This window comes from Hyperolius riggenbachi, chromosome 12 (genome assembly GCF_040937935.1).
Source record: "Hyperolius riggenbachi isolate aHypRig1 chromosome 12, aHypRig1.pri, whole genome shotgun sequence".
In the NCBI taxonomy this organism is placed as follows: domain Eukaryota; kingdom Metazoa; phylum Chordata; class Amphibia; order Anura; family Hyperoliidae; genus Hyperolius; species Hyperolius riggenbachi.
In genome coordinates this window covers 98,420,194-98,433,646 of record NC_090657.1, presented here as the reverse complement: position 1 = coordinate 98,433,646, position 13,453 = coordinate 98,420,194, and the positions used below count along the sequence as shown (strand labels likewise).

The 13,453-nt window shown below is 44.2% G+C and overlaps 1 protein-coding gene across 1 annotated transcript in view; it reads left to right on the top strand.

Moving 5' to 3' along the window:
• Positions 1–13,453, top strand: part of LASP1 (LIM and SH3 protein 1) — a 117,502-nt gene that overhangs the window by 25,371 nt on the left and 78,678 nt on the right. Inside the window, exon 2 of the mRNA XM_068263416.1 lies at positions 12,297–12,391. Coding sequence (XP_068119517.1) covers positions 12,297–12,391 — 95 coding nt within the window. The remainder of the gene's footprint in view (positions 1–12,296; positions 12,392–13,453) is intronic.

Genomic DNA, 13,453 nt, shown 5'->3' with positions numbered 1-13,453 from the left:
TATTTTGCATTATTAATTAAAGAATACCTGGGGGGGAGGGGGGATATATACATACCTCCGGGCTGATCTCTCTTGTGATCATCCGCAATTGGCTCCGGGAAAGTCCTTTAATCAGGGCCAGTCTGCGCAGATGCAGTCTGGTCTGCGCGGGGTCCCCCCATCACGTTCTGTGCCTGCGCAGTACGCTCCCAGCGACATAAGGGTGGAGGGGATCATTACACAGGCAGGCTACACATGCGCAGAACGGCCCAGACCAAAGGACTTTCTGGGCCAATTTCGGACGACCCAGGTGGTGGAGGTGGACAGTGAGGGAACGATCAGCCTGGAGGGAGCTGGAGGAAGCCCCAGGTATGAAGATTTTTTTCCCCATGTCAAGCTTGGAGCGCACTATAAGTAGTGTTTAAAGATTTACTTTAAAAACTACTTATAGTGTAAAATAGGGAACTTGCAAGTACACTGGAAGTGGACCTGGCTGGCTGAGTTTTTAATGTAACCTTCCTGTGTAACTTCCTGAGAAAACAGCAAGTCTGTTAGCTGTCCATTTTCTTATGCAATCATCACTCACATGAGGGAGTTGGGGAAGAGCTGGGCACCAGTCTGTCTCTCTCTGAGACCCTGTCCACCTACTACATGTATTCCACTGGAAGCAGCAAAGGGAGTAAGTGATACTGTTGGTGGTTGAATTTAGGACCATGTGCTTCAGCATCCAAACAGACAGCACCGAATAGCAGGACGGGGCCTGCTTTATTTATCTCAAATACTTCCTCCTTCCACGCTGGAAGGTGGAAGTATCAGCATTAAATGAAAAGCACCCTGTCCTGCTTTTCAGTGCTGAAGGCGTCTGTTCAGATGCTGAACCACATGGTCCTGAATTTGAACACCAGCATTAGTGAGTGATAAGGTCCAGTGATACATCCGTGCTGAGGAAGCCACTCCTCTGGCAGATACATTCTCTGTGTACATATCTCTGAGTCATGTGACTGACTTTTGCAAAGGAAATTAATCTATTACAACTGAGCTAGTAATGGCATAGTTCCCTATTCCCCTTAATGAAAAATCTGAGTGGGTGAACTAGTGCTATAAGTAAATGTAGATTTAAGCTAATTCCTCCCTTCGTCCTCCAGGACGGCCCCTCCTGAGATTGTGTAAGTCCCCCCTCCCAAATCGGAAACACCTTAAGAGAATTAAAATAATTAATTGATGCAGTATAAATCCCACCTCCTCACAATCTCCCACAGTTTTTTGTTTGTTTCCCAGACCTCACCACGGAAGCACCAGGGAAGGTTGTTCCTTTCAGTAGGGGAGCCTGTTGGCACCTGCTGCACCATTTTTATTGTTTTTTCTTTGTTTTTTAATTTTTTTGTAAAGTATAATTTAGGCTTGTTACTGGTGTGCGGCCTAGAATAGGAAGCTAAGCAGGAGGTTACCTGTTTTTTTCCTATTTTGAATGAAGGGGACTGGAGAGGTTCCCTCTCTTCATTATACTTTCTGCGGGCATGGCGGCGGTAAGCAGAGATGCCGGACTTTCCGCATGCCCGAATATGACGCAAGTTTGCATGATAGGTCGCATGTATGCATCATTGGATACGCGTGAGCGCGTGGTGTGTACTGCGTCATGCATAAAACGTCATGCGTACTGATCGTGTTAGACGGCTGAAAGTGCGAGTTTTGTAAACCGCCATGGCCACGCTATACACGCAGACGCTACAGCTCTGAGGGGGTCATGGTGCAGTCAAGTGGGCCCACCACAGAAGCTCAGGAGAGTGCTGCAACTGGTGAAACTGAGCAGTCAGGTCACATCCACCAGTAAGCAAACACATTGCAGTGTTTATTGCAAACTCCTGTCATATTGTTAATGGGTACATGTTAGTAAGACTCTTGGTGTTTGAGTTGTTTTGTACTACAGAAACTCAAAAGCACTTCAAAGTCTAGCTGATGTACTAAATGTGGTTGCAAGTTGCCTGAAGGAACCTCTAAGACTTTGTTTGGTCTGTTATATCAAGTCTAAGTCTTATGCTCCTAGACCTGAAAGTACCACAGTAGCTTTATTTGACCTGATGAAACCCATGAAACAGGAAATGGCTACAACTTTCTCAGCTTTCAGGGCAGCTTTACCCTCTTGCCCTATGCAGGCTACACCTTTTTGTTCTGGCAATTCCCTCGAATTCAAGCGTTCATACCACAGGGAAGCAGCCATATACATAATCAATTGCTTGATTGTTGGAATCATTTAAATCTGGGTCTCAAAGTAGATTTTTCCACAATCAGGGATTGTGCATTTTGATTGAAGCATGGCTGATTACAATGAATGGTGTGGTGCGGATTATGCAAATGCATGCATGCATACATATCTTGGTTGGCCATAATATTCTGAAAGCAGTTATACTTTCATGTAATGATTTGTGCACAAATGTTATAACAAGTTTGGGTTTTCTGTTAATGATTTGTGTGCATACATTTTCAGACAATTATATGCATGCTTAGTTTATCTGCCAGCAGGTGTGCTTTACAGATCCTGAATACAATGCTACTTATCAGATAAGAATTATGTGCAGGGTTTAGCACATGGATATTCTGAATGCAATGGTGCATTTCAGATAGGAGTTATGTTCAGGGATTGGCACATGTTCTCAATGCAATGCAGAATTACATGCAAAAAATATGCACAGAAACCTTCAGTTTGCAAAGCTAATTTTCAGATAACAATGGTGTGTAATAATTATACACAGACATTCTGTTTGCAATAGCAAGTGCTCTTTTCAGATAATGATGCTGGTAGCAGGTGTGCTTTCAGAAGATAATTTTGTGCAGGGAATATGCACAGGAGTCAAGCTATTAGCAGATGTGTTTTTACTTATGTGCAGGGATTCTGCACATAGACATTTGAATTGCAACACTGTTTTTTTTTTTTTTTTTTTTTGCATATAAATAGATGCAAGGTTGATGCATAAGTTATTCTGATGGCAAGTTTGTTTAAAAAAAAAAAATAAATCAATAAATAAATAAAAAAAAAATTAAAGGGACAGTGGCTAGTGTGGTGGTTAAGGGCTCTACCTCTGACACTGGGGACTGGGATTAGTACCTTAGCTCTCCCTGTTCAGAAAGCCTACACCTGTTCGGTAAGGAGTCCTTGGGCGAGGCTCTTTGGAACTGCTACTGCCTACTGAGCGTACCTTAATGGCTGCAGCTCAGACGCCTTCCGTCCGTCGGGACAGAAGCGCAACATAAATGCTGAGGCAGCAATTCAGGATTCAATCCCAAGTCTTTTTCATTTGCAGTCCTGAGTACTTCCTTGATGGGTTACAAGTGTTCCCAGGATCTTTATGAAAGAACATGATTTTAATAGCAGCAATCTGAGTATACAGAAGATATTTTCTAGCTTTACCTAGCTGTGAAAATGAAGGAAGACCTAAGATAATATGCAGGTTGTTTTACAACTGTAGAGTATTTAGGATGGATCTGCAGAAAGGATTGGATCAAAAACACTCTTGATAGTTTTTCAGAGCAAAGGTGGTCACAGACAAGCTATGTCTTTCATTTTGCCTGTATTCCAGTTGTTGCTTATGCACAAACTGTCTACAAAATATTTCAAACAGCAATTCTATGTCAGTGTTTGGATAGAGAAATCGATCTGGATGTCAGATCCAGTGACTCTCCCTAAAAATTGACTTCTCAACCAAATCTGCAATCGAATGGATTATAAATCCATTCGTTATTACGACAGATGCAAGACTATGGAGTTGTACAGGGCATCGGAATCTCAATTAAATGCATGACAGGTATGCTTCACTGGAGAAAATATTCTCTTTAATCTACTGGCAGTCTGGAGTACTCTCCAGAAATGAGAGAATCGGTTGGAAAACAGATTCGTGAATCTTCACACTGGGAATTACACTTGTGACTCAATTTAAACTAACAAGTGGGACTTATAGTCCACCCATAATCTTAAACTTCCTATGCTCAGACATTCTGCTGGGCAACAAGGTGCTTCCTTGAGATCAGCTTATCTCAAAGGAAGGGATATTATTCTAGCATGTAGGTTGAGTTGCAAACAACCATCTCAGAACTGGCGTCCAAACAAATATGTTTGACAATTTGCAGCTACCTGGTTTCTGCTTGGAACAATGTTGTTCGTTTTTTCTCCAGAGAATGTGAACACTTTTGTTGCGGCACAGGGGGGAGCATACGTTTGTTTTTTCCCCCTTGAAGGGTACTTCGAAAAGGGATGTAGGATCAGACCACAGGTATTCTTTTTGCGTCAGACTGACCAAAACAGGTTTGGCATCTGCTGTAGCTCTACCTTTGGTAAAGGTGCCATTGTTCTTGCAGATCTTGGATGATCTTTGTGAGCATGGTCAGGCCATTTTATAGTGGCCTCTCGATATCTGAAGGCATTGTCTGTGTAAGAATTTATATGCTGGTTGCCATTGGCAACAGCACCACACACCTTTTGCTCCGGCACCAGAAACTCATCAGCATACAGGGGATAGAGCGGAGACAGCCTTCTTCACCTTTCAAAGGGCTTTATTAAGCATTCTTGTGTTGGCATGGGCATGTGACCCACCTCATTAATTAATAAACCATTGCTTTATAACCTAGTTACAAAGAATGCAATGTTTTGTAAATATCGGCTTTGTTTAGGGTGTCCGTCGTCTAACTGTCGGGGGCAGTTAGACCTGATAACCCATTATGTGGCCTTCCAAGAGGGACATGTTCCTGGTACATGACTGTATCATTTCTCTCCGAGAAACTCTGCTTAAAGAGACCCTGTATCTCAAGTCTGTACTAGACTTCAGTACCTGAGACTAGAATTCAAGTATACTTACATTCCAACAGTCTGCTCATCCTAAAGTGAGGCTGCCATTCGTCTGAATTAGTAAGACTATCACTATACAGACTTAGTCCTTAGATGTTGGTGGTGGTGACAGCGGTGGCCAGGTGTATTGGAGAAATACAGGCCCTATACATTTAACCACCATCCATGTCTGTCCTGAAGAATAGAATTGATTTCAGGTTACCGCTCTTATTTCTACGAAACTTAGGTCTGATTTCCACAAGGATCAGAGAATCTTTATCTTTTCCTTATGTGCTAATTTCTCAATTAAAAAAGAGGTAAATTAAGCTCACTGGATATGAGGGTGAAGCTACTGCATGGGCCTCTTATGTCACATTCATAAAGCTCTATCGTTTTGGATCTACCAAGAAATCAATCCTTGGAGTGGTCCTATCCTGAGAAGAGGTTCTATTCTAACTCTCATTGGTCACCTATGGTGGAGGCAAGCAGAAGCCAAAAAGTATGGTTACCGGTAATTAGTTTTCCACGTAGCCTCCACAACAAATGGATATACCCACCTAAATCCATTGCTAAATCTCCTACTGATTCAAGGTAATATTCAATGCACTCAGGATAGGTAGAATGAGGTGGTACTTATATTGCATCTTAGACTTCATGTCCCATTGGGAAGAACCAAGGACTGGAGAAATTCAGCTAACCTCCTGATAGCTTTCGGAGGTTCTAGAACAGGAGTTCAGGTTTCTAGAGCTACGGTGTCTAGATGGATTAAGGAGGTTATTACTCTTGCTTACTCAGAAGCTCAGGTAATAGCACCTGCTCATATTACAGCACACTCGACCAGATCTTTATCGACGTTATGGGCAGAAAGGTCGGGAGTCTCTTTGGAACAGATTGTCGGGCTGCGACATGGTCCAGGCATACGACATTCGTTAAGCATTACGGAGTTAAACTCCTCTCCATTCAAGACCAATCTTTTGGTCGTAAAGTTCTGCAAGCAGTCATCCCACCCTAGGGTAAATTTCTCGCTAAATCTCAGGAGGGGCCGTCCTGGAGGACGAAGGGAGGAAGTGCCGGCTGCTTACCTGGTAGCAGTGTTCCGGCGAGTCCTCCAGGACGGCCGCCTAGTTCCCAACCCTGACTTTTAACTTTTATAAGGGGAGTGTGGTTCGTTATTCTTCTCTTTGCATAAACTGTGGGAGATTGTGAGGAGGTGGGATTTATACTGCATCAATTAATTATTTTAATTCTCTTAAGGTGTTTCCGATTTGGGAGGGGGGACTTACACAATCTCAGGAGGGGCCGTCCTGGAGGACTCGCCGGAACACTGCTACCAGGTAAGCAGCCGGCACTTTCCTGTGGGGCATATGATCATCACTATTATTGGGCATAGTGTTTAGCGCTCTCACCTTGCAGCGCTGGGCCCTGGTTTGAATTACTGCCAGGGCAACATCTGCACGTAGTTTCTATGTTGTCCCAATGTCTGTGTGGGTTTCCTCCGACATCCCAAAAACATACAAACAAGATAATTGGTTTCCCTAGAAAAAATTGGCCCTACACTACTACACATACACTCCACATATATAGACATTCGACTGTTAAGGATTCGATTGTGAGCACCTAAGTGACATGTAAGTGACTAGACAATATGCTCTGTACAGTGTTGCAGAAGATGTTGGTGCTATATACCGTATTTTCCATACCATAAGACACTCCGGACTATAATGCTTCATACACACCACACTTGAGATAAGTCTTTGGAAAATGAAAGATCACAGACCAATTGTACCCCCTTCCATGTACTATGAGATCCATACTCTACACAGTCTATTCGATGGAGCCGCACTCCCCATCAGATAAAATCTTTGCAAGATGCTGCACACAAAGATGCTGTACACACTCAAAAGATCATTATCTGCAAAAGATCTGTTCCTGCCAAAGATCCGTTCCTGCAAAAGATCCATTCCTGCAAAATGCATTCATAGTCTGTGAGATCTGCAGATCATCATACACACCTTGTTTAACAGACTTCATCTGCATATCTGACAATCATCTGCAGATCTAAAAATCCATCCTGGTGGATCTGATCTGCAGATGGTCTGCAGATGAACGTCTGTTAAACAAGGTGTGTATGAGGATCTGCAGATCTCATAGACTGAATGCATTTTGCAGGAACAGATCTTTTGCAGATAATGATCTTTTGAGTGTGTACAGCATCTTTGTGTGCAGCATCTTGCAAAGATTTTATCTGATGGGGAGTGCGGCTCCATAGAATAGACTGTGCAGAGTATGGCTCTCATACTACATGGAATGGGGTAAAATTGGTCTGTGATCTTTCATTTTCCAAAGACTTTTATCTCAAGTGTGTATGAAGCATTAGACGCACCTAGGTTTAGAGAACAAAAACCAGGATAAAAAAAAAACTAAACTAAACTTGGTGCGTCCATGGTGCAGGGGGGGGGGGGGGGGTGGGTCTTGTGGATTTTCTCCCCTCAATCCTTTCCTATTTTCCTCTTGTGTCTTTTCTGTCCCTCTTGTGTCTTTTCTGTCCCCCTGTCTATCCTCTGTCCCTGTCTATTCTGTCCCCATGTCTCTTCTGTCCCCGTGTCCTCCTTTTCCCCCTCCCCATCTCTTCTGTTTCAGTGTGGCCTCTGTCCCTCTGCGCCATATCCCTTCTGTCCATGGTGTTCCCCCTACCCCATGTCATTTCTGTCCCCGGTGCGGCCTCTGTCTTCTTGCCCCATCTGTCCCAGTGTGGCCTGTCTCCCTGCCCCATCTGTCCCAGTGTGGCCTGTCTCCCTGCCCCATCTGTCCCAGTGTGGCCTGTCTCCCTGCCCCATCTGTCCCCAGTGTGGCCTGTCTCCCTGCCCCATCTGTCCCCAGTGTGGCCTGTCTCCCTGCCCCATCTGTCCCCAGTGTGGCCTGTCTCCCTGCCCCATCTGTCCCCAGTGTGGCCTGTCTCCCTGCCCCATCTGTCCCCAGTGTGGCCTGTCTCCCTGCCCCATCTGTCCCCAGTGTGGCCTGTCTCCCTGCCCCATCTGTCCCCAGTGTGGCCTGTCTCCCTGCCCCATCTGTCCCAGTGTGGCCTGTCTCTCTGCCCCATCTGTCCCAGTGTGGCCTGTCTCCCTGCCCCATCTGTCCCCAGTGTGGCCTGTCTCCCTGCCCCATCCGTCCCCAGTGTGGCCTGTCTCCCTGCCCCATCTGTCCCCAGTGTGGCCTGTCTCCCTGCCCCATCTGTCCCAGTGTGGCCTGTCTCCCTGCCCCATCTGTCCCAGTGTGGCCTGTCTCCCTGCCCCATCTGTCCCCAGTGTGGCCTGTCTCCCTGCCCCATCTGTCCCCAGTGTGGCCTGTCTCCCTGCCCCATCTGTCCCCAGTGTGGCCTGTCTCCCTGCCCCATCTGTCCCCAGTTTGGCCTGTCTCCCTGCCCCATCTACCCCTTCTGTCCTGGTGTGGCCTGTGTCCCTTCTGTCCCTGATGGCCTGTGTCCCTTTCACCCCCATCAGCCTTTGCCCCCTAGTAGGCGAGATACCAGTCGGGTAAAGGATGCGGCATTTGTGGAGTCCCGCGACGAGCAGAGATTCGGTCCATGTTCACGCCGCCTTCAGCTTCACAGGACCCCGTTCAGGCTCCAGACGCCGTGCAGAGTCCAGTGAAGCGGGAGCCGGTGTGAACATGGATGCAATCCCTGCTCATCGATCCTTCACCCAATTTTTCTTGCTTTGAACATATCACAAACGAGTGAAGTTCGCAAAACGCTATCCATGCCAAAATTGCTTCTTTAACATCTCATCCTCCAGGAAGGCTGTATACTAGAGAGGAAGTATGCTCCGCCCCCAAAGGAAACACATCACAATTAAATCAATTGGCCCCTATATAGCCCTCTTCCCATCCAGCCTCCTCAGTTTAGTTGTGTTTCCCACCTGAAGGAGACAACATGTCGCGAGGCAGAGTTACCTGTGGGTTTCTGTCTCCACCAATCTTTTCTTTTTCGCCTCTCTCCCTTTGATTCAGCTGGCGGGACTGCGTGTGGAGCTATCCCTGTTCAAGGAGGAAGCGGTAGGCTCTGCGTCCCTGAATGAGTGTGTCCCTGTGCAAAAATAAAAAACAGTGACAGGGGACAGGTTCAGCACATCAAGTTTTTGAGAACTAGCTGTTCACTTGCTGCCTAAAGCCCCATCTACACCATACAATTTTTTGTTCGATTCATTGATTTGATTCAATCTGACATGTCCGATCGGGATTTGATTCGATTCAATTGGCCATTTCAAAACAATGGCAAATTGAATCGAATTGAATCCTGATCGGACCTATCGAATCGGACAAAAAATTGTATGGTTTAGATGGGGCTTTATATTCTACTTCTTGACATGTGCCATTGTAATGCTATAATCCATGTTGTTCACTTTTACCGGGCAGTGGTTCTAATGTTGTGGTTGATCGGTCTATAGATCTCTTGTGAGAAAGATACGGCGGATGGATAGTGCTTTTCAAATCTACTGTACTAGACAAGATGTGTATTGAGCTTTGCTGCTACAGTCAGCATTTGCTTGTGACATTCCCCTATCGGGGGAAAGGGGGGCTCTCAGTATTTGAAATACATTTTTTAACCAACTATTGGCAGGTACATTGTGCTGCCTTCTTTTGGCAAATTATGTCAGTTTTTCTCTCTTTAGTCAACAGATTATCTAAGGGACATGTTTGTACAACAGTCTTCCCCGAGGTCAGCCCCCTGTGTAAATGCTCATCTTCAGCAGTGAAAGGGAACATAACAATCACTCTAGTGACAGAGTGGTGCTTAGTAGCAGCACACTGGGGAAGTTTACACAGCTGTGCTAGACATTGGCCAAGATTGTACATTTTAATTGGAAAAGGATCCGTTTTGTTTGGTCCATGTTGGAATTTCCACATCATGCAAATTCACATAGACTCACTAGTGTGTCAGTGTTTACTGCATCAGATAAAGCAAGCAAGTGATAGTAGGAGCTGCTCCTGTTGCTGAGAGTGGAAAGAAGAATGTTGGCTCGTCCAATGAAATGTGTAGTTTGTAAAATGCTTCTCCTGCACTGTTCTAGGAATCATCACCTGTGGTGGAGCCTTTATAGCATTTTTCATGGTGCCCTCTAGCCAGGACCGGGCAATACATCATCAGAATGGTTGGAGATGGGGTTGATTTGAATATGAAAGTAAGCAAGGAAATTCCAAGTGTGCACAAGGAAGGAAAGGAAATGCCTATCGCAGAGGGAACAACACTTCTCAAACTACAGTAACATAGAAAAAGAGGCCTTGCACATCCCTAATAAAACTTCACTCTTAATTTGTATCAGGTAAAATGGCCTACATTACATCTCCATGAGCATGGAAAGAGAGGTGCAGGCAGGTAGGGAGGTCAACAGCCGTTTCGCGCCAGTTAAATGCAGTGGCGCATCATCGTCCTGATGACGCGCCACTGCATTTAACTGGCGCGAAACGGCTGTCGACCTCCCTACTTGCCTGTACCTCTCTTTCCATGCTCATGGAGATGTAATGTAGGCCATTTTACCTGATACAAATTAAGAGTGAAGTTTTATTAGGGATGTGCAAGGCCTCTTTTTCTATGTTACTGGAATTATTGCATCACGATTTGGCATTCTGCACTCCCTTAGTAATCACATAGCAATCCTGTGCACGGGGCTATATCTACCTGCATTGAATTACACTTCTCAAACTATATTGCTAAAGAGGAACTGTTGCGAAAATCTTAATTTAAAACACATACAAATAAGTACATTTCTTCCTGAATAAAATGAGCTATAAATTACTTTTCTCCTATGTTGCTGTCATTTACAGTAGGTAGTAGAAATCTGACATTACCGACAGGTTTTGAACTAGACCATCTCTTTATGGGCGATTCTCAGCATGGCCTTTATTCTTTAAAAAAACATTCCCTAAAATGATTAATACAAAGATGCTGGCCAGCCTCCCTGCTCGAGGCACACTATTTTGGCAGTTGGACGGAGCAACTGCCATTCACGAAGTGCTTTTAAAAATAAACAAAACCGATGAACAGATACAGGATCCCCTTACATCAATGCTCCGCATCCAATTAACAATTTCATTCCCTCCTCCTCTGCTTATCCTAGATCCCTAATCTTACTATAATCAATATCACTACGCTATATAGGCCTCCCAAGATACTTATGGTCAATAACATGCCCCTCCTCACTGGAAGAGGGGCCACATTTTTGGCGGAGAACCCAAAGTTTTCAGAGCAGTCTCCATCCAGCCATTTTTTGGTTCAGTGTATGGATGGATGACATGTTCTACAACATTATCTTTTCTGAGTTATCCCTTATTCCACCTTTTTTCGGGTTGCGCCTACAAATGTTTCCTCTTTCTACCCCCCCAGATAGATGTGACTAAATGAAATATATACTCGCTTCAACTTTAACCATTGCTATTTCTTAATATGTTCCTCATTGAATGTTAAAACATATCTGTTAGAATGTTAATCTTATGCCTTTGATAATTTGTTATAAGACCAAAGATGTACCTGTACCCTTAAGAACCTTCTATTTGAGTACGAGCTGTACATTTACTTTACTGAAAATTCAATAAAAACGATTGAAAATAAAAATAAACAAAACCCTGAGATCCCCCCCCCCCTATGAGAAGATGGGCTAGTCCAAAATCTGTCGGTAATGTCAGGTTTCTACTACTTACTGTAAGTGACAGCAACATAAGAGAAAAGTAATTTATTGCTCATTTTACTCGGGGAGAAATTTACTTTTTATTTGTATGTGTTTTTAAAGTTTAAGATTTTCGCGACCGTTCCTCTTAAAGCATTTATCCGGCCCATTTGAGAAATGTGACCTGAATTCAAAATGGCAGATACCAACATGGGGGGTTGACTTTGCAGGCCGTCCAAAAAGTATGGCCCCACTCCCATTGCTTGTGTCTGTATTCACACGGTCCCTACTTTCTACAATTTTCATGCCCTATTTCTGAGTTAAGACTCATGTGACACCCTATATATAATCCAGGGCTGTGGAGTCGGAGTCGAGGAGTCGGAGTCGGGGCAATTTTGGGCACACGGAGTTGGAGTCGGAGTCGTTGATTTCATAAACGTCGGAGTCTGATGATTTTTGTACAAAATCCACAGCCCTGTTAAGTATTAGGCTAAGGAGTCGGAGCCATTTTAGGTACCCGGAGTCAGAGTTGGAGTCGGAGTTGTGGTTTCATAAACTAAGGAGTCGGAGTCGGAAGATTTTTGTCCCGACTCCACAGCCCTGATATAGAAGTGTTGTTAATGTTCTCTTTGGTACATTTGCATGTTTGTTTTACTTTGTAATCTGATGCATGTATTTTTTATATTCTAAAATAGAAGTTTTCTTTCATTTGCTTTAGCTTATACCCTTGTGCATTTATCCACGTGCATTTATATAAATGTATAAGGCTGATGTTGTTTGGTATATGCAGAAAGGTTTAATAACCTGTTTTGACACTTTTTTTTTCCTCCCTTCCTTAGTTCTGGCATAAAGCATGCTTCCACTGCGAGATATGCAAGATGACCCTGAACATGAAGAATTACAAGGGATATGACAAGAAGCCTTACTGTAGCGCGTAAGTGGGAACCTTTCAACTATGTCTCACAGCTCTCTCATTAACACTGGGGGACTCGCAAAGGTTTAACTTGCTTAGAGAGTCACTCCAGTTAATAAGATTAATATAAATACTGTATGGCAAACATTCTGAGGTATCATTGGCTCTGCCAGAACAGTCACAAGTGTTTATTACCTTCTTACAGCTTTTTTATGTGACAGTGTAAATGGCTTGTCAGTTAAATGGGGCTTTGCTGTAAGGCCATAATTCAGTGTGCTTAAGGACCTATTTGCACTGAGGCGCAGCACCCGTTTCCAAATCGCACGCGGAACTTGCACTGTTGTGAAGCAGCAACCGGATTGTTATATTCATGCTATGCACGGCTGTAGGGAGTGCATGCTGCGGCAAATTGCAACATGCCGTCCAAATCTCTCTGGCATGCGATTTGGACAGCAAGCCTGTTCACTGAATAGGCAGCATTTCCCCACTCGAATCCCATGTGGGAAAACGCTGCAGATTTTGCACTAGTGGAAACGGGCTTACGTTGAAAGGACAGTAATACCGAACTGTCATGGGGGAGTGTGCAGTGTGACATCCCTGTCTGCGACCTTCTTGTGGCGGTGGGATTTGCCAGTCTGAATCGCTCACCGCTGTTTACTGAATTGTAAGCTATGTACACACGTATGGAGCCCATTAACGATCAGATTGGATATTGTTGATGTTACCAATCGATGACAAAGGATCGATTCATCGATCGTTTTGTCAATCTGTTTTATGTATCGATTATATTTGAAATGATCTGATTGGTTATATTTTTTTATTCCATTTATGGGCCCGATTGATCCATTCTTATCAACTCCTCCTGATTGCAATTACTGGATCGGGAGGTGGATCATTTGCTAAAATTGTTTGGTTAATGGGCACTTTTAGAGCAAGTGGGCAAACGTTTGTGGACTAGTCTGCATAACTGAGCTGAGCCTGGAAGCCATCTACACAAATAACGTTATTTCAAATTGTTCTTCAGTATGCCACAGAGAATTGATTTTTTGTTACTAGCAACTCCTAAAGGTGACCAAGTGGGCA